Source organism: Oreochromis niloticus, linkage group LG5 (genome assembly GCF_001858045.2).
Source record: "Oreochromis niloticus isolate F11D_XX linkage group LG5, O_niloticus_UMD_NMBU, whole genome shotgun sequence".
Lineage (NCBI taxonomy): Eukaryota > Metazoa > Chordata > Actinopteri > Cichliformes > Cichlidae > Oreochromis > Oreochromis niloticus.
The window spans coordinates 5,643,187-5,671,026 of record NC_031970.2 but is presented as its reverse complement, the minus strand read 5'-3'; the positions used below and the strand labels follow the sequence as shown (position 1 = coordinate 5,671,026).

General features: G+C 39.7%; 1 protein-coding gene across 1 annotated transcript; it reads left to right on the top strand.

Annotated features, from left to right (window-relative positions):
• myg1 (myg1 exonuclease) lies at window positions 1-26,911 on the top strand. The gene is made up of 7 exons (XM_003451862.5): window positions 1-350; window positions 1,871-1,983; window positions 7,411-7,570; window positions 11,137-11,286; window positions 16,392-16,514; window positions 17,769-17,950; window positions 26,574-26,911. Exons 1-7 carry the CDS (start codon window positions 66-68, stop codon window positions 26,761-26,763), a joined length of 1,203 nt encoding a protein of 400 aa, XP_003451910.1. The 5' UTR covers window positions 1-65; the 3' UTR covers window positions 26,764-26,911.
• The last annotated feature ends 929 nt before the right edge of the window (window positions 26,912-27,840 follow it).

The following is a 27,840-nucleotide window of genomic DNA, read 5'->3' as shown; positions in this document are numbered from 1 at the left end:
GCACCACATCCGGTCCGGCTGTCAAATGTGTCCGCCACTGGCGCGTCTCGTGGATTACTCTTTGAATGTTGGTCGTGCGTGTTTTTTCGTTGGCGCTTAAATTAACAAAAAATAGATATTTTCTGGTAACGAGTGAAGCAGCAAGTGTGTCACGAAAGGTATTCTCGCGGTTTAGCTGCTTTAGTTCGCCCGTGCACTTTGCTAAAGGAGAAACGCGCTACATGTCAAGTGAGCCGAAGAGACTCTGCACCGAAAACATGACCGTTACAAAGATCGGAACCCACAACGGGACCTTCCACTGCGACGAGGTTCTGGCTTGTTTCTTCCTCCGGCAGCTACCCGAGTACTCGGTGGGTGCAGCACGCTGCAGATTGATGGAAACATGTTTGGGGTTATTGCTAACTCCATGCTGTGCGTTTAATTTTTTAATGTAATCACTGTGCTCATCGTTACTAGCTAGGTAGAATTTAAATCCTCCCAGGAAGTCCTCACCGTAAGGATAAAGCCACATCTGCATTTTAGGAAAAAACAATTAATCTTGTAATCTTCTGTTGACGGGTCCAGTGTTATGCAAAAAAAAAAAAAAAAAAAAAAACACACCAAAAGGGGGCGCTGTGTGTAAACGGATAGCAAAAACGATTACAGCATAAGCCGTTGTATGGTGAATATGTCACACATTTCAGTGTTATGGTCTGAAACTGAAAATACAGTTTTTGTGTGTGTGTATAGCCAGCTTTGCAGAGCATTTGAGTGAATTTTTTAAATAATAGTTAATCTCAACCTAATGGCACCTTTTGTCTCTAAATGGTACAATACTTAATATGGGTGATAAAATAATATTGATCAGATACAATACTGATCAGAGATTTGCTGCACTGCCCTAATAAAATCTGTGACCAAACCCAGGTTATAACCTGTCGTAGCTGTACCGTTGTTTTGTGGCACTGTATTGTTTATATTTGTAATTTTTATAATTTATATTAGTAACATAAATACCATATTTGATTACCTCTGCACGTCTGTGATTTATGCGTAGTTTAACAGAAACATTTTGATGACATATCTGAATTGACATATACTTTATACAGTCAAAGCTTAAAGGTTGGACCTCCAAACACAGTGCTGGGCTTCTATGGTCTAATTTTTCATGTGTTTTTTTTCTTTTCCCTCTGATGAGATTGTTGTAATGGTCTTTTAACAGGTATCAATCAGAAAGCATTAAATCAACTTCAGATGGTGAAAAATGCAGCAGCCTGACTTCTTAGAAGAACCAGGAACACTGAACATATTACGCCACTCTTAATGACTCTACATTGGCAGGCCATTACTTCTAGAACTGATTTTCAGATTATAGTCATTACTTTTAAAGCCCTTAATGACCTGGGCCCAGAATATATACTAAAACTACTGTTCCCGTACCAAACACCAAGCAGCCTCAGATGCTCAGGCAGAAACGTGTTAACTGTTCCCACCTCACATTTGAAGACTAAAGGTGATCGAGGGTTTGCTCTTTGGTCTCTTTAGTTGTTGAATGACAGTATCTTCTGCTCTCTGTCTTCATTAGTGTCTTCTTTTAAATCCTTGTTTTTAAAAAATAAATTTGATATAAAATGAGATTGTGTATGTTTTTCTTTCGATATTCTTTTATCATCCTGTTCTTTTAGATTTGCTAATTTGACGTTTTTCATTACATTTCGAGTCTTATATGCCTTAATATTTATTTATTTGTAATTTCTTTTTAATTTCATGCTAGTTTGTTTTTTTTATCCTGTGTTTCTGGAAAGTAAAGTGTTATACAAGTAAACAAATAATAAAATAATTATTATTATTAATTTATTTTGACATATATTTCTTTCTGTTTGTTGCACAGGATGGAGAAATCGTTCGCACCAGGGACCCTGCACAGCTGGCGGAGTGTGACATTGTTGTGGACGTTGGGGGAGAGTTTGACCCAAAGAGGCACCGCTATGACCACCATCAGAGGTGCAGTTCTGGCAGTAAGCTGCTGAAAAGAGAGAAATTTATAGCTGTAGATTTCTAAAATATTATGTACTCTGAACTAAGACTGGGGGAGAGATTAATCTTCACTGTTCATCAACAGTAAGGGTCAGGATCATATCACAGATTAATTTTATGCCAGCTGAAAAATTGCATTTCAAGTTTAAGATTAAACTCTTGTTTAGTCCCAAGTGCTGAAAAAAACTCGGTGTTGCATTTTATTACATAAACAAATGTTGTTAGAAACATTATGGCCCAATCAGATTAGTGGTGTGACGATATCGGCCAAAATGAGCTATTCATGTTTTCTGTCTGTATCGGTAGTTTTAAGGATCAATAAAAGAAAGTTTTAAAAGGTAAAGAAGATACAGGAGAAACACCACTCAGCCATGTTATGAGTGTTGATGTTACATAGTTTTTCCAACAGAGGGAAAACTCTATTTCCCTGTCGGCCACTCTGTTTAGGTTTTATTTTTCTAAAAGTAAAAACGGCTGACATATCAGATTATTGGATTTTGAAATTGCCAAATATTGGTATCAGACTTAACAATCCTATATCGGCCAGACTCTAATATACGTATGTACCAATGGAAGGAAGCGTAATCTTTAAAGTCTCCAGTCACTTCCAAGCACTGAGGTGCACCATCTCCAGCAAGCCAAAATAATTTATTGGAATTATTACGCCTGGATTTTTCCCGCTTTAACATCGTCAACGTACAGCCTTTGGGATTTCTTTTCATTATCTGAGCTCTAATGATGAGGAACTACATTTCTGGGTGGCTTCTGCTCTGACATCTTTGAAGCACCCTGATTGCATGAATCATAAAGTAACAGGCTCTGTTTTTTGTGTAGAATTTCTTCCTGATGATTGCATTCACTCGACGTCTCATCACGTTGAGTAATCAGCCTATTCCAGGTGTCTTGTCAGCTTAATGTCCTGATGATAATCAGCCATAGCTTTTATGACCACTGCGATAAAGATATGCCAGGGCTCTCTTCCTCGCAGGCGGTTAGTGATAATTAGCGCTCCTTGAATTGAACGCCCCCCTGCTGTCGGTTCACGAGGCACAGAGGCTGCAGCAGTGCTGTCGGGGCCACAGGAGGCTGTGGCTGTCACTCACATGCCCGGATGGGGGGCAAGATGGTTGTGATGGCACAGATGAATGTAAGTGGGCTGGGTGCGACAGGAAGTTAGAGAAGGAGCTGGCGAGAACAACTGTAGTCCTCATTTCAATTTCACTTCTTTAAAAACAGTGACAGCATACAGATTGAGCTGACAGCAGTACCAATGAATCACAGACACATTCTGTCAAATAAAATAGCATCCAATTACAAGAGTGCAAGTCATTAAAGGACCTGTGGTTATTTGAGAATATAATTGATGTCCTAAATTATATACAAATATATTTACAATTATCAAATGACTACTAATCAGAAAATGTTTAAAAATACATTTGATAAATTTGAAGGCTAAAAAATACTTAAAAAAAAAAGTTTCTTCAGTAGAGAAAAGTAATAAAGCACACCCAATTAAATTATTAAGATTGGTTGCTTATGCTCGACTCACTCACTGCTTTAACTTAACCAATAATTGTAAGTGAGTAAACATATTTTTCAGCGATGACAAACATGCTCAGCATTTTGCAGCATGTCATAAACAGCAAAAGGAAAACCTGTTTTTGCAGATTTGACTGCTGCTCTCACTAAATTTGGGTCTTTAACAATGTAGAAAAAATGATTTTTGGATACTGCAGCTTTCCTGCTCCCATGTATTTATTACATATTTTCAGTGCATTATAACAGCGGTCCCCAACCTTTTTTGCGCCAATGACCGGTTTAATGCCAAACAATATTTTCACGGACCGGCCTTTAATGTGTCGCGGATAAATACAACAAAATAAAATGAAACGACCAAGACAAAAACTGGTATTTGGTAGTTTGTAAATATAGTCATAAATGCAAATTCACAATGTAATTGTATAACTTTATTAGCACCATTCTTTGGAAATGTGCCAACAAAATTGAAAGTAACATCCTCCTCTCTGCCCTTTAACGCTCTCTGGTTGCTATGGTAACACGTAAATATATTTTACAAAATAAGACACACAACTACAACACTGGAAAAGACCCAGGGAAACCCTGAAAACCCCGGGGGTTGGAGACCACTGCATTATAATGTAACCAAATGTTGATCAGTTATTTAATATTTGGGATTGATCTACTGTAATAATGTCTGCATTTGGGTCTAAATATGAATATCAGTAATGGTGGTGGCATGGTGGTTAGCACTGTCACCTCACAGCAAGGTCTTAGTTTCAAATCCACCAGCAAGCTGAGGCTTTCTAGAATAGAATAGAAAAGCCCTTTATTGTAATTCTACAATAGATTGGCAGCCTGTTCAGGCTGTACTCTGTACGTACTAATGTATAAAAACATTGCCGTTGCTCTATGTGAGTTGGAATAAGCTGCAGTCCAACTGTGACCCTGAATTCAATAAGTGGAAGAAAATGAATGAATTTATGGACAATAATGGTACAAATGTATGGAGTCATTGGTGCTTGGCTCTCAAAAGTACAATAATTTTTAAATTAAATCACTGTTACTGCAATACACTGAGTTGACTTAACAACTCTTGCTGAACTCATTCGATTGGAAAAGTGTAATCAGCAATGCCCCATAGATCATTTAGTGTCTGAAGCTCTCTGAGACTTATAAAACTATTGAGTCTGTTCTATTATTTGTTTACAGTTGGCTATAAATGAAAATGCATTTCCTTGTTTATTATCTGCCTTTCAAAAAAGAACGTAAACATTGTTTTATTTATTTGCTGTGATGAAAAATATGACTAAACGATTTTCTTTTACTGTAAAGATTCTTCTTGTTTGTTTGAGGTTACCAACATAAAATAAGATGGTGAACAAGATGCACTACGAGGAGTCAATAGTCCTTTAAATGTTGGATCACCAAATTACCACTGAACTAAATAAGTACAAAGCAGGGTCGCTGTGTTATGTGCAGTGAATTAAACTTGAATGGCTCCAGTAGGCCTGGCCCTTTTTGTCACGCTTTTTAATAATAAAAATATCTTTTAAAGCCCACGAATGGGCAAAATTTGCTCTTAGACATTATCGCTCTTCCCAGTCCTCATTTTCCATCAGGTATTATACCGCACAGGAAAGTGGGAAATTACCAAGTAATAGTATTCTTTTTAAACAGTGTTTGAGCTGAGTCACTACATTTCTTGCTGTATTTTCATGTGTTTGTGAATTCTAGTTATGCACAGAAACAATCCCAAAAATAAGTACATCTTGGTGTTCAATGACATGGATAACTTAAAAAAGGGAGCATCCAGCAGATTTGAAAAGAAGTGGACAAATCAAACCACACCAACACCAAACAGCTCTGTAAGTCTTTCTCTCATCTGACTTTCCACAATTCAAGAGCGTCACTGCTCCTGCTGTAGCATTGGTCAGAATTCATCCTTGTACAAGCTGTAAAGTCAAGGTAATATCTGGCATTTTATGGACATTTTTCCATGTTCATAAGAATTGCTGCTCCTACAGTAATGGCATTAATTCTCATTATTTTGTACAATACAGCCAATCAGTGACAAGAAAACTCTCCACTTTCCTTGTGTACTTCACACATTACAGTAACCTGTGAATTTAGATGGAGGAGAAGCTGGATGAGCTGCTACGCACTGACGTTCTGCTTCTGTTATTATTATCAGGAATATATGGAAAATAATCGCATCAAAGTAAAATGAAAACAAATCTCTTTAATGTGTTTTCTTCCTGGAGAGGCTGGTTTAAAGTCTTTTTTTGTGAAAGCAGGGTGAGGTGCTGCTCTCTCCAGCGTGTTGCACAGATAAGGTGTGTGTGTGTCACAAAAATGAGCTGAGCAGTTAGTAAAAAAGACAACTCTAACATGAGTAAATCAAAGTCCTTTGATTTCACTCTGTAGCTGCAGATAACAATTGTCTGATTACATATTCAACATATTACATATCTGAATATGAAAGATATTTCTGTTTCTTTTGGGTTAGCGGGAGAAAGCATTCAGGCTGGAAAATGTAATGAGGCACTTTTAATCCAAGTCTCCATATATCCTGTTTGTCTGAGGAAATTTTTAATCTCATTAGGTTGTGTGTATTAAGTCCTGATTAAGCAATTTTGTTGGAAGCGAGAGAATTAGATGCACATTGTGAACTGAAAGCCTTTGTCTTTCGAGTCTGCATCAGTCTCTGACACTGCCCAAATACAAAAATACATCATTTAGATGCCCCTTCCAGTTTGAGATGATCTGAATGACCGTTTTTGTTAAAAATATCCACCACAGGAGGCAAAACTTAGAGACATTTTGAATCTTTATCAAAACATCTCCAAGTTTCTACAGTAATCAAAGTCATTACCCTAAAGAAAAAGAGAGAAATTCACTAATAAGGTCTGAGTTAAGTTAATCTAAAAGTATTTTGAGTTAATGTCCTGTAGTGAGTGTTTTGTAGACACCAATCACATTTGGGGTAAAACATGGTTGTAATAAGGCATTGAGCCTACTTTGGAGTCGGTTTGTAGTCCAGCTCCTGGAGGTATCAGTGACAAATTCATCTGCATAATTCTGAATAAGTAAATTTCCTCTAATGACAGAGAGAGAGATCAGCAACATTAAGTGGTGCAGCTGGTGCAGTATGTGAAGCACACTATATGTTAATTATGTTTAAATAAAACTTAATTTATGCCTAAATATCACCAGTGCTCAGCTGAACTGTCCCATTTTAACGCAGCGAGATGTCGCTTGATTTTGACTTCACACAAACAGTTTGATGACTTTTTCTTCATAAGTGTTTTTTCTTTTAGCCGTTCTTCATTTCAGATTGTCATTTTCTCTCTCTCTCATTCACTTCCATTTTATGATCATCAGCATAGAAATGCCTCTGCACGGCCAATTAGCCCTTTAATGGCTGTGATTACCCCCTACTTCCCTAGTATGTCACTCATTCATTTGACGGTCGGTTTTCCGCTGTGCTGCTGCCCAAGCATCCTAATTAAGCCTGAATTAAATGACCAGCAGTGACTCTGTGCTGGAGCCCACCCATCTCAGCACGTGTCTGAGAGACCTCCAGTGGTTATGTGAGCTCACACTTACAAACCAGTGCTTATGGGTGCGTTATTATTGATAATTTCAAGCACATGGCTAGATGCAGCATTTTGCTGAAGAGGAGAAAAAAATATTAATTATTTGTTATGAGCAGAAAAAAAATAGATTGAAAGTCCAGCGATTGGCCTTTAGAATGAAATATGAATATCACAATTTTTTTAAAATAAATAATCCGTTCTTCTCTTGCTACACAGTATATATGGTAAAGTGTTAAAGGGCAAACACTAATAAACACATTTTCTTCCTGTTGTTCAGGACTTTTTCAGACACCTTCAACAGCCTCTGTCCAGAGAAGCCATGGGTGACCAAGCTCAGCTCTGCCGGCCTCGTGTACCTGCACTTCGGTCGTCGAGTGCTGTCGCAGCTCACGCAGCTGAAGGAGGACGACAGGCAGCTGGAAGTGCTCTATGACAAGGTGAGAGGAAAAGATGACAGATTTATAGCAGGCAGTGGATTTCTACTGATTGTGTGTTTATTCGCAAAATAAACACTCCATTGAAAAGGTGTTTTCCACTGGCCCACTTGCACCAAAAGAAACATTTTCTCAGCTGGTGAGTGGAACCTGAACATTGTTAATTTCACGATAAAGCTGGAAGTGGGAGATTACAAAAATCTATTAAGTGGGCAAGCTTGTCAATTACAAAATTATAATAAAAAATAAGGGACACAGCATCCTAATTAGGCGTGCATTTTGCTTTTCAGAAGAATTGTGCAGATTGCATCCTTAAATCCTTCCAAACTGTCCTATTCTACAAAAACAACAGGGTTGGATGCGTTCTTCATCTTCTGTCGGTTATTTTGAAAACTAAAGACAGAAGGGAAAACGGGATGGATATGCTTGTGAATGAACCCTTTAGCCTCGAATCAAAGAGATCATCTGCTCTAAGCTAAATCTTAAGAGAATTGTGATTTAGAAAATGTTATCAAAATGTTACAAAATGTTATCATTTGACTATTTGGCCAGATCATCCATTTCTACACGTACATATGCCAGTGTTTTTAGTTTATTTTTGGACTTCCTCTAATCCACACAAGCTCAGATATATGCATAAACTGACTTAAATATTTTAATAGGTGGTGCTGAAGGTTCTACAGTGTCAAGTTAAAAGACAGTGCCAAAGGCTTTTAAATTAGTGATTGACTACAACTTCTCTATGTCAGTAAAAAGATGATTTGTTTGACAGCACTCATTGGTTTCACCAATACTCGGAATAAGGCGAAAGTTCGAGGAACTCAATGAGGCTCTAAGAAATAGAATTATAGATTTTGGGAAAGCCTCTTTGGAACCATTTCTAAACAAGATCATCAGTTCAACCACATCCAAGTTATTTGGATATGTCACCACTTTGCCAAGGTCTGGAAAAAGATCCAATCCATCAGCCTTAAATGAATGGAAATTGGTTAGGATTAGGGATGGGTACCGGTGTCCGGTGCCATGATGGCACCGGTTCTGACATAAACGGTAGTAACCAGACTGAAAAGCAGCGCACATTTCGGTGCTTTATTTCGATGCTTTTTTTTTCCTGAGCCAATTCTAGCCAATCATTTTACGTTTCCGAGGATAGTAGGCGGGGCCAGGTACGTACGTTCTTTCAGAGCAGAGCTACAGATTAAAAATGTCCAAGGCGAAGCGGTCAAAAGTCTGGCTGTACTTCACAGCAAAAGATGCAAACTCAGCAGCCTGCAACAAGTGCTTTAAGCTGATACTGTGATACTGTCAAAGGAGGTAACACCTCAAATCTGATGAAACACCTGGCGACGCATAGCGTTTTTTTTTAAAGCTGAGAAATTTGCCGTGTTTGATAGCTTGCTGCGAGACCTCACACCGTGCACATCTACTGCGGGTGTGGTCCCTGTTAGCGGACCCGGAGTTAGCAACATCCCCCCAAAAGAGTAGAGTCCTGGCCCCTAGCCCTGTCAGCGTAGCAGAAATGATGACGGATGATGATGGCAGCAGCAGCCGTTCTCCTCTGCGTGAGTAGCTTCATGTTGTTCGTGTGTAATTTACGTTGAGTACGCTAACCACGTTATTACATTAATGCATGTAAGGTGAACTAGCAAACACCGTCGTAGTTACATGCGGCTGTCTTCTTGTTTGATGGCAGATACTCCCTTCACCCTGGCCAAAAAGGCTAAAATGACCAAAGAAAAAGTGGAAAACAGTTAAACATGAGAGGTTTTTGGACAAAGTTTGTGTTTTTTCCATTGTTTAAGCACTGCTTCCAGCCAAGAGTGAGACCATATATGCCCTATAGCTGCAGAAAAGGCTAACATTGTTATCTTTTTACAAAAAAACCAGCTGAACATGAGAGGTTTTTGGACAAAGTTTGTGTTCTCCATTCTTTAAGCACCGGTTTGAGCACCGTTTAAGCACCGGCACCATTTCAAAAGTACCGGTTTGGCACCGGTATCGGATAAAACCTAAACGATACCCATCCCTAGTTAGGATGTTCAGAAATAACCCAGGAATCACCAAGGCTCAAGTCTGGCATGATCTGGAAAAATTTGGAACACCAGTGTCACTGTGAAGTGCATTTTACAAGATGCTAACCAGGAAAGAAACCCTGCTCCAACACAGACCTTCAAACTCGACTGAAATTTGTAGCTTCCTACATGGGCGAGCCAGATGCCTTCTCGAGCAAAGTTTTATGGTCAGACAAGACAAAGATTGATCTATCTGGCAACAATGACAAAAGGAATGCATGGAGGTGTAAAGGTGAGGGTTGAAAAACCTGAGAACACTGTGCCATCTGTCAAGCATGGTGGTGGTAGCATCATGCTCTGGGTCGTTTGTTGCCGGAGGTTTTGGTACATTACACAATGTGGATAGAAACATGAATAAGGAATAAATTGAAATTCTTCAGCACCACCTCAACTCAACAGCCAAAAAGTTAAAACTTGGATACAGTTAAGTGCTGTGGTTTTGGAAAGGCTAAAGCAGGCTAATCTGACCTCGAGCCTATTGACAGTTGGCAGACTACGCTGGGTCCGTGCCAGGAAACCAGACAGTTTATATGAAATCTACTGATTCTGCCAAGACTGGACATTTAACCAGATATTAGTGGAAGTGTGTTCATATATTTGACCCTGTGTGTATTTGTAGTACAATCATTCCACAGTGGAAAAAGAACAGTTCACAGAAATGATCAAATTCTCCAAATTACCATTTATACCCATGAAACTTCTGACCACAACTGTAGACTTAAAAGCACAAACTAGGACACTTTTTGGGATTTGCCTTCATCCCACAGTTGGCAGTAGAGTGTGAACAGATATAAAAGGACACGACAGGACACGACAAAGTCTTTTAGCCAGATTTAAACAGAGTTCAGTTTCTTGCGTTTTAGACAGCTTGGCCAGCAGGAGTCCTTGGCATCCATTGTGTCTTAATGGTCAGGCACATTAAGCCAGCCAAATCTTGGGTCACCATAAATATTAGCACTATTAACTCATAATATCATTTTTCTTTTGATGTGTCAGTTTGTTTAAAGCCCCGAGTAATCCTTTTACTCATGGCTCGGGCTCTATGTATTTTAGGATGTTGCATGTCATGTCCTTAGCCAGTTCCGACAAACTAAACATGGAGTTTTGCCTCAGAGCTTAGCTCCACTGATAAGTCACTTGTAAAATGTCAACTCTTGCATGAATGACCTTCCAGTGAAGTTGAATTTTTATCATTAAATATGGCTGTTCCAGTTTATCTGCTCCTACAGTATTTTCAGGGATTTGTGAAGTAGCAGCTTTTTTCTACTTTCATTTAGGTTTCATATTTTCTGTAACTACACATATCCCGTGGGTTTTTAACCATGACATTGTAATTCCTTTCCATGCATTTTTCTTGAAAAAGCCCTGTCTTATTTATTTATTTTTTTACTACTCTGATTTTATGCTTGGAATAAGTGTAAACATGAAACAGCTGATTCTGATGCCATAACAGATTGACAACCTCTGCCGCCACGTGCCTCTACCATGTGCTTACAGCTGTATGAGAACTTTGTGGAGGAGGTGGATGCTGTTGACAACGGCATCTCACAGTATGACGGGGAGTCCCGGTACAGCATCTCCACCACGCTGAGCGCACGTGTCTCACACCTGAATCCACGCTGGAACAGCACAGATCAGGATACTGAGGTGAGTACATGTGAGTGCAACTGTACTGTATACCAAGACAGAAGGTGGCTTTGGCATGTGTGTGACTTCGCATCTCTTATATGGGATTAATTATAGTTATTATTATTTGTTTATCATTGCTTGGATTTCCACAGCAAAGCTCACAGTTTCTCAGCCTAATTCAGTAAAATGAGCTAATGTAAGACTGTATAACGGTGGCATGCAGACAAGTCAGCATCTTTCTCTTCACTTTAATGTCCTCAGAACAGTTATCTTTTATAATACACTAGGGGCTGCACGATTTTGCAAAAAAATGAGAATCACGATTTTTTTGCTTAGAATTGAGATCACGATTCTCTCACGATTTTCTTTTCCAGTATAAATATTTATTGCACTTATTAACTGCACATCAACTTCGTAACAGTTGAAACTGAACATAAAAACAATAAATAAACAAAAAAAACAATAAATGCCTCACATTTTGTCGTTGCCGCAAAATGTTGTACTGCTTGAAATTCCGTCTCCACCGTTGCTCGACACTGCGTGTATAGAGCAGGTAGTGCAACAATAGAAAAATAGCTGCGGGACGGCACTGTGTAGCGTTTGTCTAGGGCAGGGGTCAGCAACCTTTAACACCCAAAGAGCCATTTGGACGCGATTTCCACACGAAAGAAAACTCTGGGAGCCGCAAATACTTTTTGACATCTAAAATGAACATAACACTGTATATATTGGGTTTTTTTTACCCTTATGTTTTGTGTGAACAACTAAGGTGTGTTGCTTAAATGCATGAAGTGCTACAGAGAAAATTACATTTTATTTATGTAATTAACACATTTTGAACTTTGCAAAATTCCGCCTAAGTGTGTATTTTACCTGATTAATATGTGTGGCGCGGCGTAGACTGCAGCGCCGCTGCAGGGGAGGCGGACGCACCTTAGCGGTACCGGCAATCACGCCTCGCCGCCTTAATGTCTGTGCCACCTATGCTGTTGTGTTGGTGTGTGTTGGGCTGCGAGCTTTAACACCGGCTGTATGCGTAAAGCAACCGTGTGTGAAAAGTGGTCAATAAAAAGATGCTGAAAAGCGTGTTCATGGAAACATAGTCGGGTCTGCCGTGATATGTTTACAATGGGACTTCCGCTCCTGAACCTCTGCGCACAGCGTCTGCTGTACGATCAGGGCTGTACGAAGTCACTTTCATCTTTACGCACGACTGTAAGCTGTCGTCTGTGAGGCGTGAACGTGTTTGTTTTTGGAGAACAGCTGCTGACATAATGTGGATCCGAAGATCCATAATTGGCCTACCTGGGGTTGAAAGTCTCCCACGCCATTTTGGCGGGTATATTGGCTTCCGCAAGTGTGACGCTTATTTTGATCGATCAAAAACTAATAGAATATAATTTTATATTTATATTTCAATATCACAATAATCTTCCAATTTAGAACTACGAGTTAAAAAAAGAACTAACATAAATAAAATAGACTTTAGCTAATTACTTACAAAAAATTATTTATTTCCCCAAACCACGCGGAGCCGTAGAAGGACTAAAGATCCGCATGCGGCTCCGGAGCCGCAGGTTGCCGACCCCTGGTCTAGGGTGTTGATCATTTTCCTAAATCCCTCGTTTTGCACAGTGTTGATGGGAGCCATATCTTTGGTCAGGTGATAAGTTATAGCCTCCGTAATTTCTTTGTGCCTGCGGGAGTTCGACGTGTATAGGGAAGCGCTGTATAAGGTTCCCGTTATTGATGTTTGGGTGGTTGATCAGGACGGATTTTCTCCTGTCACTTTCTCGTCATCCCTGACGTGTTCTCCGTTGTTTCTTTCCTGCCAATTTGAGCATCACACGGCACAGCTTCTGTATCACGTGGTATAAGGCTCCGCCCTTGTCATTTGTTGAGCAGGAAGAGTGAGCGCTTGTTTTCATGCAGGTTATGTCTCGGATCAAAATGCGGTACAATCGTCGTTGTCTTTCTTTCTTTTTTTTCTTTTTTTTAAATCGTTGTCATTTGGAAATGAGATCGCACGTAAGTATGAATCGAGATCGCGATTTTCTAACGATTAATCGTGCAGCCCTATAATACACAAAATGTCTCTCTGTCTGTTTCTTTGTCCACGATCTCCTCTCAGACCATCAGGAGATGAGCGAACAAAATTAGCACGCAGGTACATCTTAGGTCCCTGAAGGTTCTTAGCTACATCAGGCATTACGATGTCATCATGTTGCCTAACAGCTACCCAGCAACGTGATAAAATTAGCCTTTTTAAAAAAAAATTCAAATAATTATTAGATTTTGCATTTTATAACAAACACAAAAATACAAAAAAATAAAATAAAATAAAAAAACTGAAAAATGGAGGTTTTAACATCTGTTGCAATAAGCTGGAACGTCCAAGTCAGGTAGACACGCAGGTGCAAAAATGGTCCCATTGTTCCACCGAAGCTTCAGTCGCATGATGTAACCTTCCCAACATCTTTTCTCAAGCAACGTTCCCAATCCTTCTTTCTTTCCACATTTTAAGCGTTGGAGTATGGGAGTCCTTCCAATATTCCAAAATGACATGGGCACATGTTACCAATGCAGCGCTTAACACTCTAAACTGATGTTTGTTTAACTGTGGCATGTCTCCTTTGTCTCCAAGTAGACATAATTTAGGTGATCTGGGCAAGTTACAAGGTATCCATGCCTGCATATAATTCAATACAGTGTTCCAAACTGGAAAAACCAGCTGGCATTCCCAGAGGGCATGTATCAAAGTACCTTTAGCTTGGTGGCATTTCGAACATGGGTCATCTCTACCACCACCTTTTTTATACAGCTTTGAAGGGTTATAATAATATCTATAAAGAATTTTGTATTCTGGTTTCCCTAATGTATAATCCATTATTCGACATTATAGAATCCCACGTATCTTCATCCAGTGTAGACCCTAAATCCCTTTCCCATATTGTTTTCATAAAATGAACCAGTTTTAGCATTTATCCACCTATAAAGCATTATTGTGGGTCCATTGTGGTTTTACAGTTTTGCCTAATGTGGAAAAGATCACTGGTTCAATCACATTCACTTGTTCGAGTTGACACAAATCCCTTTAGCACTGCTTCAGAGAGCGATTCTGGTTAAAAGAAGTTATAAAAAATACATGCTAAATCAAACACGCTGCCCACTGTAAAGAAGCATCAGAAAGTAGTTTTTATGCACCTAAAACACCTTATAATGCCTTCCTATCATTTTAATTTCACAGTCTCATTTATATCCGCAATAGCTGAATTATGCATGATGCTTTACGATGCCATCACAGTGCCCATCAGCTACCTAGAAGTTTGCTAAAATTACCTGTTTTTAACCTCTGTGCACTTAGAACATCCTACAATAACATCTGATTTATATCCACAAAAACTTCAGTTATACATCATATATTATGATGGCATCAGGTTGCCTAGCAATCACCTAGCAACGTGCTGAAATGACCTGTTTTTTTGCCTTTTTACACTGACAAGACCTTATGAAAGCATCCTATCATTTATTGACACAAAAGCTTAATTATATGTGATATATTATAATGTCATCATGTCGCCTAGCAACCACCTAGCAATGGGGGTAAAATGACCCCATTGCAAAAAGCATCACAGCCCACAATATGAACAGGCCAATGATGATGCTGCAGCATTGGCATGTACTGGCACACACCTGTTTATGACCTCAGTTGATCTGTAGAGTATTAACCTTTTAATCAATAAAATGCAAGAGGTCAAAAAACCCAAACAAAAACACGATACAGACGATTTTCATATTGGACAAACCTGAGCATGGAGTATTTTTTTTTTCCATGAAAAATTGCTAATGTTTTACTATTAATCAAAAAATGGTAGTTCATTTTGTAATTGATGATTAGTTATCTCAGCCTACTGATTTGCAGCATCATCTCAGATCCACAATATTAGAAAATTTAAGCAAAGATAATTAGTACAAACTAACAAAAGAGAACTTAAAAAATGTAAATAATTATCCAAATGCAAACATACAACAATAAAATGAAACATGCATACTTTGCAACATGGATTAATTGCGATTTTAACAGACAGCTGTTCCACAGTAGTGCACCAGTATAAAAAAAAAGAATAAATTTAATCATCACACACAGTGAGCAACCTGTGGTGAAGCAAAACTACAAAATAGGCTAAGAGGGCCGTGGTAAACAGGTGCAGTGTAGTGCAATCAGTGCTCAGAGGTCAGTGTGAGAGCTGTGCAGGACCAACAGAGGCTCAGGAATGGCTTGGTGTGGATTTTCTGTCTCTCATCAGTGCAGCATGGGAATCAGCACCTGTTTCCTGCACACTCAGCCACAGCCTAGATATGCATATATGTTGACTGTGCTAACATTTTTTTCTTAAGTAACCTGCTTGTTTCTTCTTCTTTTTTTCACATTCCACTTCACATGATTATAATTCATGTCCTCCAAACACTGCAGGCGAAGCCATATCTGTGAAATGGGAAACTGAGAAAGATTTGAACTGGAAAATGTTTGGTAGACAACTTAATGGTAGAGTGACCTGTTGAACTCTCTGCACTGGCTGCTGATGGTAATTGAAAAACCTGATGGATTTTCATCTCCTCCAGCCATGACTGTTAATACTCAGGTCCAATGCAGCCCCCTCAAACAGATGCATACAGATTGTGCATGACATACCGCGCTCTTGTGTGTGTGTGTGTGTGTGTGTGTGTGTGTGTGTGTGTGTGTGTGTGTGTGCACGCGTGTGCATGAGTTTGTGTGTGAGATATCTGTGCTGGGCTTTCTTTCACATGCTCCTCTTGGGCTTCTGCTCGTGAAACTATGCGAGAGTGAAATCAGGCTGTGGTTTGGGCTGCAGGGATCAGCAGGGAGGTAGTAAGACAAGACTTTATCACCCACATTTTGTCTGGTACACAGTCTCACGTAAAGTAGTTGATGTCAAACTGATGCTGTAGTAGTGATGAAAGAAGCTAAATGATCAAAAGAATGTTGAGTTCAGCCGAGTTCTTTCTCTGTTAAAGTGACATCAGTGTTTTAAGTCTAGCCAGCTGTCAAAAAACCAACATGTCTTTATTCTCACATATTTTAATCTCTATTTTATCCTTAGGAGGGTTTCAAGAAGGCACTGAAGATGGTTGGGGAGGAGTTCCTGGACCGTCTGGATTTCTACAAGTCCTCCTGGCTGCCAGCTCGTGAAGTCGTGGAGGAAGCTGTTAAGAAGAGGCATCAGGTGCGAAACGCTGCCCATTCTGTTTGATTCTGTTTTCTTTATTTGCACCAGCAGCAGTGGGCCTCTAACTTCTCTCATGGTTATCTGGTTCACGGGGGCAGTAGTCTTTGCAGAGATGCCCAGATGTCCCTCTCCCCTTCCACCTCCTCCTGCTCTTCCAGGGGGACACTGAGGTGTTAACAAACCATCCAAGAGATGTAATCTCTCCCTGGTCTGCCCTGGGCCCTCCTCCGGACTTTCCTGGAACACCTCACCTGGGAGAGATTCAGGAGGCATCCTTTAATGTGGAGGAGTAGCAGCTCTACTTGCCACTCTAATGACAAAAATCACCCCATCTCTAAGGCTGAGCCCACCACCATATGGAGAAAGCTCATTTCCACTGCTTATATTCACAATCTAGTCTTTTTTCAGTCACCACCCAGAGCTCGTAACCATAGGTGAGGGTGGCAATGTAGATCAGCTTCGCATTAACTGCTGACACCACACCAATCCATCTGTCGATCCCCCGCTCCTCTCTCTCCTCACTCATGAATAAGACTCCTCAACTTGGGGCAGCAGCCCATCCCTGACCTGGAATGGGCACTCCGCCCTTTTCCGACTGAGAACCATGGCCTCGAACTTTGAGGTTCTAATTTTTATCCCAGCATTTCATACTTGGCTGAATTGGCTGTGAGTGATGATGTTTTTTTTGTTTTTGTTTAAGCCACTGGCCATTAAAACCAATGTGGTGACTCTTGTTTTCCCTGAGACACCAACTATGGTTTAAATAAACTAAATAATTATGGCTTTGAAGCTTAACAGCAAAAAAGATCTAAACACAGACCAGACAAAAAAGACAAAAGCAGATGTAGGACACCTGATCTGTTAGCCCAAGATGAGAAACTCACTGCAGAATTTCATATTTGAGTATTTTTAATAAAAATATGTGAATAAAGAAGTTTCTGTTTTGTGCTCATTACATCTAATTTAATTTCTTTAATTGCTTTTTATTAAATTCTGATTCTGAGAATTTTCTGTCTTGTTTTGAAAACTGTAAATATTATTAAAAATGATGAGAGTATCAGGACTATTATTGTTCAGTTGAAGGAGAAATTTATCTCTTATAAAAGAAGCATAAGTTACGGCAAAAATGAGTTTAAAATGCTCCTGATTTTCTTTTACAGTGAAGCTTTCCACATACACAGGCTTCTGTGTCTGTCCTTGATTTTTGCACATTAGTCACATGTGTTACATCAGTTCTATTCTTGTTTCCAGATAGATCCCAGTGGAGAGGTACTGCTTTTTTCCCAGGGTGGATGTCCTTGGAAGGAGCATTTGTTTGCCTTAGAGAAGGAGCTCCACGTGGAGACGCCCATTAAGTTTGTCCTTTACCCAGACCAGAATGGGCAGTGGAGGGTCCAGTGTGTCCCTGCTGGGCTCAACACTTTCCAGAACAGGTAAATTTAAAATTTTAAGGTTATCTTTCAGTAAAACGTTATTGAAGGCCATTTGAGGATCGTTTTTTCAGCTTTATAGTGAGTAGCATTCAGTCGATGAGTTCCTTTAGCAGAAGTCGAGCATGCATAACTCGCAGGGGTTTTGTGAAACTGAGTCACGCACAATACATTTTTCCACACTGGATGTTTTTTTTTTAACACAATGACAGCTTCAGAGTTTTCCACGTGTTGCATTGAGTTGAGCTCCGGTGACAGAGACAAACCATGGTCTATGATTTAACTTTCATGCTTATTGGACCGTGTGACAGCCGCTCACAGAGGGCTGACGTGTTATCCGGTGAGAGAGTGACTCCTACAAGGATACAAATACTTGTTTATAGAATGAAGAAGATACTTTATTTAAGCCGAAGATTTTGTTCCCGAAGCGCTCTCCCAGGAACTTAAAAAACTATAAACACAACTAAGCACACCTGCACAGCCCTCCCACTCAGGTGCTTCTTGTGTGTTTTCCTGCTCTTAATTATACCCAGTGCTTCAATACAGCAGACTGAAAGATATAAAGCACATGCCAGTTTGACTGGTAGGAGAGAGGCTTTGATTTCAAGATTTTTTTTTGAGCATGAATCAAAGTGAGATGCTCTGTTGAGCAACAAAGCCCCTTTGATTTTCTGCTTCTATGCTTTTGTAATATGAATACCATTTAGGCCACTCAACAGCTTAGAGATGTGCTCAGTCACTGTCAGTTGTGCCTGACATATATGTACATGCCTTCCCTTTTCTGTCCTTTTGCACCAGTTTTATTGGATGGGCGATGTGGTCACCAAACTTTAAGAACACGATAAGTCCAGAACGAAGTGACGTGGGATTTTCAAGTTGGTATCATAGGTGCATGATGATGCATCATAGGTGCATCTACTACGAGGCTGAGTGGTCACACTGGCAGCTGGTGGTATTTTTGCTGTTGTGATAAGCAGCATTTCAACATACTTTAGCAATAAAGATGACCCAACTCCTCAAACCTAGCACTTAAATGAGAGTGCTAGGCTTATTAAACCATGTTAGAGTTCCTGTCAGGTCACTCACTAATGACAGTGATAACAATACCACACCCCCTGTGTGAAATTTTAAAGTTGATTAGCACCTATTGTCTGTGCTTCTTATCTCTGGAGGGGAAAGTGTTTACCCAAAGAGCTTCTCGCACACCGACCTACAATGCTGTTCTAATAATGTCACTAGTGTGCCCACTGGAGTTCTGTAGTGGGTGTGTTGTGCCCTAAATGCCAGAATGTAGCACACATAATCATCAAAGTATGGCAAACACTAGGCTGATCCTGGACGTTATCCAGATATTCGTCTTTATAGCTGCTTGGTGCCGTATAGTTGCAGTGTCCGTGTTTCCCAGAGTCGTGTTAAATATGTTCATAATCACTAAAACCTGTTTCCAGGTACTAACAGAGACATTAGGGACAAAAACTCTCCTGGTGCAGAAAATCTTTCCAGCATTGATGTTCCCTCCCTGTTTCGTTTACTTGACACGAGCTGCTGGATATTGATCTGTGCTTTTAAAGTGGTAGCCCTAAGTGGTCAGCATGTGCACTTAAGAAGCAGTGACTTAGGTGGAAGAGCACTGGAAGCGATTTACGCTTTACAAAGCTGTGAAGATGAGCAGTTTTGCCTAGGGGATAGATCCTAGCATGTGGGTTTGTCTTTGATCTTGTTTCCCAGTCTGTTTGTTAAACTCGCATCTTGTTACGGCTTGTATTTGTCTGGTAACAGAGCAATATGCAAAACATGTTGGCAGAGTATTTTACAAGATTATATCAACTGTAGTTAAATAATTAAAAGTTTATTTATTCTTGATGTGCTCTCTGCAGCGGGTTTGTGTATCTGTGCATGTGTGTGACTGAAGAAGGATCACCTGTAACACTGCTGTATTCCATTAAATTAAAATTAAATTTTAAATTCAGTTTTATGAATATAAACCACAACAACAGTCACCTCAATGGGCTTTATATTGTTAGGTACCATATTAGACAGAAAACAATAATATAATCCGTTATGAGCAGGTACTTGGTGACAGTAGGAAGAAAAAACACCCTTTTAACAGGAAGAACCCTCCAGCAGGACCAGGTTCAGGGAGGGGCAGCCGTCAGCCACGACTGGTTGGGGGTGAGGAAGAGAGCCAGCCATCTCAGAAATTATATGTACACATAACTCATCCCTGTTCATCGGGACGTAGCGTTTCGTCACTCATCCAGGTGACTTCTTTGACCTCAGCTGACTGCAGGTTTCCACAACCCTAAAAAACAGTGCAGAACAGAACTTCCACCACCATGAGGTCAGTTTCACGATCATTAACACGATATTTGTCATGATCACTGACCAATGGCTACAAGTACCATTTACAGAGAGCCGGTGAATGGCTGCAGTCACACCATTGCAACTTACGTTGTAGTGATGTCATAGCAACCCTTTGCCCCCCCTCTCGATTCGACACGGTCATTCATTTTCATGTAAATGGCCTCCTTGACTTCCTGCTGTCCCTGTGACAAGGTGCGAAAAAAGTTTGTCCCACTAAAACAGAATCAATTTCCTCAGATTGACTGACCATGAACGAGCAACACACATATCACTCAGTTATTATTGTTAACAATACACATAATGCCTAAGAAATTAAAATAGGTTTTTTTTTTAACAAAAACTTTATTGTAATTGACTCTTAAACATTTTGTCAATGGAAGAACAAGTAAAAAGCCCTGTTTAAATTAAATAAAGCTTTATAAACTTAATGCGAATAAAAGTAAATACAAGGAAAAAATTATGAATAAATAAGAAACTACAAGTGTTTATGGCACAAGTGGTCGAGGGGAAAGGAAGGACAGGTGAGATTTCTCTTTACCTGTTATGAGAATTATTCATCTTAAGCTCCAAGAATCAGTCACAGAACAGAGCAGGCAGCTTGATTTGCGCACCGTGTGAGGTGTGTGAGAAATTTGCCAGTTGGACGTATAGAAGTGTATCAGCTGATATGAGTTGGCGTTATGTTCAGCTGGTCCGCCAGCATCATAGCTGAGCTTGACTTCACTGTCTGTCTGAATTAGCGCCGTGCTCAATATTTTTTTTTCTTTTTTTCATTTAACGCGTCTGATGATTTTGGGCAGCGGTTTCATCTACGTCAGATACAATTTTATCCAGAAAACAAACTCAGCAGGAAAGCTAGACCACTTCCATTACTGAAAGCATTTTGTGGTTACAGAAGTTTCACTAATCGAACACATCGTCTAATGAGTTAGGAAATTTGTGCAAAGTGAACACAATCTGCTTTTTAATCCTCTAAAATTGGTAAATCCTCTTAGACGTCAGATCGAGTTATATCAGCTACGAAATGTTTAAATTGTGTTATAAATTGAGCACTGACCTTTGTGACAACGACTAAAAGCTATGTGTGAGTTTTGAGGTGGTTGCTTGTGGAGAACGGAAGAAGAATTGGGGGTTGTTGTCTAGATTAAGACTCTTTCTTTCCTTCTAAGTGTGAGCTGCTGATAGAGTTTTTGTCTGATTCCAGTTTTCTTTCTAAATACTTTAAGTGACAAACAAAAATAAACTTTTCTTCTATGCAGAATATTAATTTATTAATTAAAGAAGTTATTAACTGTAGGAAATTACAGGATTTCGCTCCCTTAAAAAAGCACAAACTGTAGATCACTAAACACATTTTCCTCTGGAGCGATGAATCAGGATTGGCGGTTGCCAGGATTGCTTATCTGACTGCATTGTGCCAAGTGTACAGTTGTGGTGGAGTGGGATTATGGTGTGGGGTTGTTTTTCAGGAGTTGAAGTCGCCCCCTTAATTCCAGTAAAAGAAACTCTCCATGCTTCAGCATAGCAAGACATTTTGGACAATTTCATGCTCCCAGCTTTGTGGGAACAGTGTGGGAATGACCTCTTCCTGTTCCAACATGACTGCACACAAGGTCCATAAAGACATGGCTGAACGAGTTTGGTGTGGAAGAGCTCGACTGGCCTGCACAGAGTCCTGACCTCAGCAAGCCAGATGGGAACATCATATTAAACCCTGAGAATTAAGAATAATATGTTGTTGAAATTCATGTCTGTGAAGGCAAGTGAGTGAATACATTTTCTAGTATGTTTATAACGTGTCTAGATAACAGGATATTAACCCTGCTTTTACCCACTTTGATCCTTTGCTTATACCGAGGCTCACACTGAGGCGGCTGGTTGGTTTGGAGCTTTAGCCACTTTTGTTTTGTTAGCTTCTTTAAAATGTCCGTGTTTTGCTGGGTGGAGATGATTTAAGTGTCTGACTGGTTTTGTTGGTACAAACACTTTCATGCTGGTCTCCCTGTGGTTTAGTTTGGCCAGTTTTTCAGTCGTTACTCATAGTAAAGTGTTTCCACACTAATGTTAGAGATTGGCTTTACGTGTGCTTGTGCACATGCATGAAACGCCACAGTTCATAATCGGATGACCAGCTGTCACCAGTCTTGACTAAACACAGTGAAATCGACTGATTCTGGTCCCTGGACGATTGATCGCTGCTTCTCTAGCAGTAACTTAATATGTATCTCTGATACTGCATTTGAGAGTGAATAGTAAATTGATGCTGAGACTGATGTTATGAGATAAAATTAGAAATGTGCCTCTGACAGTGAGAGCTACATTAAAGAGGAACAACATAAATACACTAAATGGTTGTTGCTAAATAAATTGTGCTTATAAATAGTATCAAAAACAAGTTGTGAATTTAAGGGAAAAAGCAGAAATCGTACCAGTCACATGATCTTTCTGGTCCTCCACGCAGTAGCTCTCCTGGTTTTGTGACATCTGTTACATGTCTTTCTCTTTGTTGTCATGTGTGGGGTTTTTTTTTTTTCTTGTGTGGTCTCAGGTATCTCTCACTGTGAAGCCCACCTGACCTCTGTTTCCACATGTCTTGTTACCTCCAGCAGTATGTGGCCTTGTGCGTTTATTTTTGGTTTGACGGGGCTCGTTGTTGACTGCTTGAGAATAGTAGGGGACCTTCTGAACACATCATTCCTACAGAGACAGGAAGACGCTGGAATAGCTTTTTGATTCACTCCTGGTCTGACCAGTGCCCACTCTCACCCCTTTCCTCCTCTTTTCTCTTGACTATCCCATTAGTGGGTTTTTTGTGCTTCTTGCTCTTTTTGTGCAGAGTATTTCTGTCTCAGTCCTATAATCACACTCCTCCATTTCGTCACTCCCCCCCCCTATTTGTCTTGCTCTTTTCCCATTAATCCCTTTTCTCCCTCCTCCACCTCCTCCTCCGCCTCCACGTCCTCTTCTATCTCTCCCTCCTCCGCCCTCTGCCCTATCTCGCTGTCTCACCTTTCACACCTTCCGCCCCTCCCTCGCCTGGTCCCTCAGTTAGACTTTTTTCCACTTTGCTCCAGAATCTCATCAGGCGGCCGCGCTTTCAAAGACTGAAAAGAAAAGACACCTGTTTGTAGTCGCGGAGCACTTCAAAGATTTAATTTAATGCAAATATGCTGGTTGGTGTGGCGCTACATGGGAACAATAGCTTGTGTGAGGGATAAAAACGTAGCTCCAGATGGCTCTTTCTATGGGTGGCCTGCTTTCTCCCAGCGGGCTTGTGCCGACTCTGCAGAAGGGGTGTTGTTATCGCCTGTGTCCCTGCTACTGCACCTGGGGGGAAAGGGTCTATTTTTATCAGCATCGTATTGCAAAGTAAATGTGAGCTGGGAGAAGGAAGAGGGGAGTGAAAGCAGCCCTTGCTTGGAAATGTGCTGTATAGGATGATACTGTAGGTTGACAGCAGAATGAGCTGAGCCAGAAACGTATACCTCTATTTCAGGAAATACACACTGGCGGCTGCCACATTTACCCGCTGTACTGTGGTATTGGAGGTGAACCTGATGGTTGTTACTTGATGTCTTTATCCTTTCTACTTCATCTGATTGTTATTTTGGTCGATAGTTTAGTCGATAAAGCGCCAGAAAATAATGACGGATGTCCTCCACAATCAGCCGTCTCCTGGTGATCTCCTTGGATTGTCTGAAAGATGAACATATGAGCAAAAGGGCAAGACAAACAAAAAAACAAAACCCAGACTGTATGACATTTTTGCTTGAAAAATAATTAAAATGAGCTAGTCATTTGTAATCATGTATATAATTCTGAGTTAAAGCAGTGATGTCAGGTATAAAATGACAGTGGATCACATGAGAAGATGCCTGTGGAGAAAAAATGGGAATAATTCCATTTAATTTGTCTTCAAGCAGAGAAATTTTGCACATTTTTTTCCTGCTCTTGTGATATCGTTTGGCTTATTTACAGTGTGGAAGGGAAAAATGTGTGTAATGTGTAAGATCTGTGGTCAGAATTTGGTGCATGTTATTGGTAAGTAAAGGTGCAGAAAAATTTAGCACTTCAGCTTCTACAGAAGTGCCTTTTGTTCTGTTCTCAGGAACCAGAAGGTTCACACTTTTGTTCATATCGCTGAAAACATGCAGTAATGAAGTCTCGAGGATGTGTCTCCGACTCTAAAGTAACATTTTTGTAATGAAACACTAATTGCCACGATCTGTCTCAGTTGAGGTCTTAGGGGGTCTTCTCTCATGAGACGCTAATTTGTTAATTGTGGATTTATTTTTAGACCGGTCATCTTGCAAGCGAAAGCTTCCTGGCCTATTGTAACAACAACAGCCGCCCCCTCCTACTCCTTCCCTCATTACCAGCCCTGTTGACCTTTCCTCGGAGCTCATTTTCCAGCCGCACTGTGCAGCTATCGATTGGTTGATTCTTTAATGGGGATTATAGGTTTGCCATGCTTGCCTCTCCAGGTAGTCCTGTGGCAGTCTTATTAGGGATAAAAGGTTTGACATAATGGAGTCGACATGCAAATCATTCTCATCATTATGGATGTTATAGAAAAATGGCAGTTAATGCTCAAAGTAAAGAGAACAAGAGAAAACACTTTGCTCGCTTCAAACTGATGCACTGTTTGACAACCGTGTCACTTTATTTCTGACAAGTTCGACCGTGCTGTTCCATAATTCATCAAGTTTGCCATAAAGAGAAAGACGAGCCAAAGGTTTGTTTGATATTTTTGATTAAATCCGAAGCTTTTAGGGAATTTCGGCATTTTAAAAAGCATTTAAAGTCTATTCCAGAAGCAGGCGGCAGGTGAAAGGTGAACAATGAAGTGCTTAATTAGGCCTAAATCGAAATGAAACATTGCTAAATATAACAGTCCTCTGAGGAGAGCAGGGGTCTGAGATAATGGAGATAATAACCCCGTCAAGGAAAGAGTGATATAAACGCACGCGCTAGATAACAGGTAAGGTGTGATTGGCGAGGCTGTAGAAAGATGTATGCTACCTGCGGTAGGTGGTAAATGAGCTGTTCTACATTTTTATGAATTTTCTCTGCGTGCTCCATCCAGACACGTTTTCGAGGTCGGCTCGTAAACCATCGCAGAGCCAATCTTTCCCCCACTTTGCGAGATTGCCTTTTGACTCCACTCCGCTACCATAGGGCTCTCCAGTCGCTGCACTGAGGTGTGATTTTCCACATTGCTGGAGGAGAATAAAGCTGATTGTTGTTTTTTTTTTTATTTTATTGGTCTATTTGCGGGTGCTCATTATAGTGGTGCTATGTGCAAGAGTGGCTGCACATAGCACCACTACCCCGGGTCCCTGCAGGCATGAAAGCTGAAAGGATGAGAGTAATCCAAGTGTTTGTGCAAAAACATTCAGAAATTATGAAAGAAATGAGTGACAATCAACTAATATATATATATATATATATATATATATATATATATATATATATATATATATATATATATATATATATATTTATATATATATATATATATATTTATATTTATATATATATATATTTATATTTATATATATATATATATATATATATTTATATATATATATATATATATATATATATATATATATATATTATATATATATATATATATATATATATATATATATATATATTTATATATATATATATATATATTTATATATATATATATATATATATATTTATATATATATATATATATATATATTTATATATATTATATATATATATATATACATATATATATATATATATATATATATACATATATATATATATATATATATACATATATATAAATATATATATATATATATATATATATTTATAAATGCATTTTTCTGAGCTTTTGCTGATTAATATTCTAGTATTACTGAATATTTTTGTCTTCATGCTTTCAGTCAGTTTATATATAGGACTTTGTTAAAGCTCAAGTTCACGTTCATATTTCTTGTTTTGTGAAACTAGTTGTCCATAGCAGATTTTCACTTTAGTACCATATGAGCCACAGAGAATTTGAAAAGTTTGAGAAGTGCAAATATATTTTGTTTTTGTCTGTAAAACGACTTTGGTAATCAAGCACTCTGTTTTGATTTTTTCCCCTAAACTCCAGAGTTTGCTGTTTTTCATAATGTGCAGTACATTTTGTTTTTGCAAAACTAATGCGCAACATGAAGTGATCAGCAGACCACAGAGTGTCCATCTGTAAACCTGCCCTTCTGTGCTCCTGTCCCAGGCTGTCGCTGCCAGAAGAGTGGCGTGGTGTTCGGGATGAAGCGCTGTCAGAGCTCAGCGGGATAAAGGGCTGCATCTTTGTCCACGCCGGAGGCTTTATTGGCGGGAACAAGACCCAGGAAGGAGCCCTGGAGATGGCCCGCAGGACCCTGCAGGCCGCCGCCCAGTCCCCGGCAAACGGAAACAGCTGACTTCATTAACATGTTGTTTAGTGATATACCAACGCAGACTCTGGGCTCTGAGTCATCGTGCTGACTCGTAATATCCTTCTTCTCTCTGCTTTTTCTTATAAATGTCTGTTCTGAAGTTCTTTTGAAATAAAAGACTGATTTGACATATTTTTGGTCTTTGGTAAATAATTGAGCATTGGCTTGAATCCGACAATAAACCTGCTGTTTTCCCAGTGTCTTGGCTGTCGCTCGCGCCCCATAATATGCTGCCATCTGACCGAGCAAAACCAGCATCTTCAAAGCCTGAGAATACCACGGCCTTACCTTTCAGTCGCTGATTTATAGAGACACCTGGACTATGGTTGCACCTTTCATTTCCAGCGTGCTGACATTAACTGTAGCACTACAAAGAGATACAGAGGCCACTTCCTTTGGCTCCGAGATCAAAGCGTCAGTAATAAGGCCTGATTAATTTGGATAAATTAAATTTCCAAACGCCACAAAGAGGTGCTCCGCGTGGCAGGAAGCCTCGTGACAGGGTTACCAGGACTGGGACGAGTCATCCAGTCAATTTCCCTGTAATAAAGTCTGTGGATGTGGCTTAAATTTTCTCATCATTACACCAGATTTCCTCCCCCTTTTGCTACCTGTTACTCCTTATTGCATTCTCCACGAGTCTGACCTTCTGCTGCTCTTCGTCTACATAACGCACCGCTCTGATTTTATTGCTGTGCATTTTATTTCCATCAGCGCTGGTGTCATTGTGCAAATGCCACTGCGGTGAAAAATAAAATGGACACGTTACAGCTGTAAATGTTGCTCGGCTTCATTTCTTTCTCCTCATTTGCCTTTCGTTGCATTCAGACTATTAATTCTTAAATCCAGTTCATTTTCTCCTAACACGCTCTTGCTTTGATTTTTTTTGACAAACATTAGACCTCCCCCATCTAATGTCAAGAAAACAAGCTCGCACAGACAGCATGTGCTCATAATAATAAACCTCATGGTGTATCATCTAATCTATATCTGCTCTCAACTTTCAGCTGCTGAATTATTGTTTACCATTTGGCTGAGAGTGCACTAACAATATGTAATGGC

Coding starts and splice junctions, on each gene's coding strand:
- myg1 (XM_003451862.5), top strand. CDS start 66: ATGTTGGTCGTGCGTGTTTTTTCGTTGGCGCTTAAATTAACAAAAAAT. Junction 351..1,870: donor GGCAGCTACCCGAGTACTCG/GTGGGTGCAGCA, acceptor TTTGTTGCACAG/GATGGAGAAATCGTTCGCAC. Junction 16,515..17,768: donor CTGTTAAGAAGAGGCATCAG/GTGCGAAACGCT, acceptor TCTTGTTTCCAG/ATAGATCCCAGTGGAGAGGT.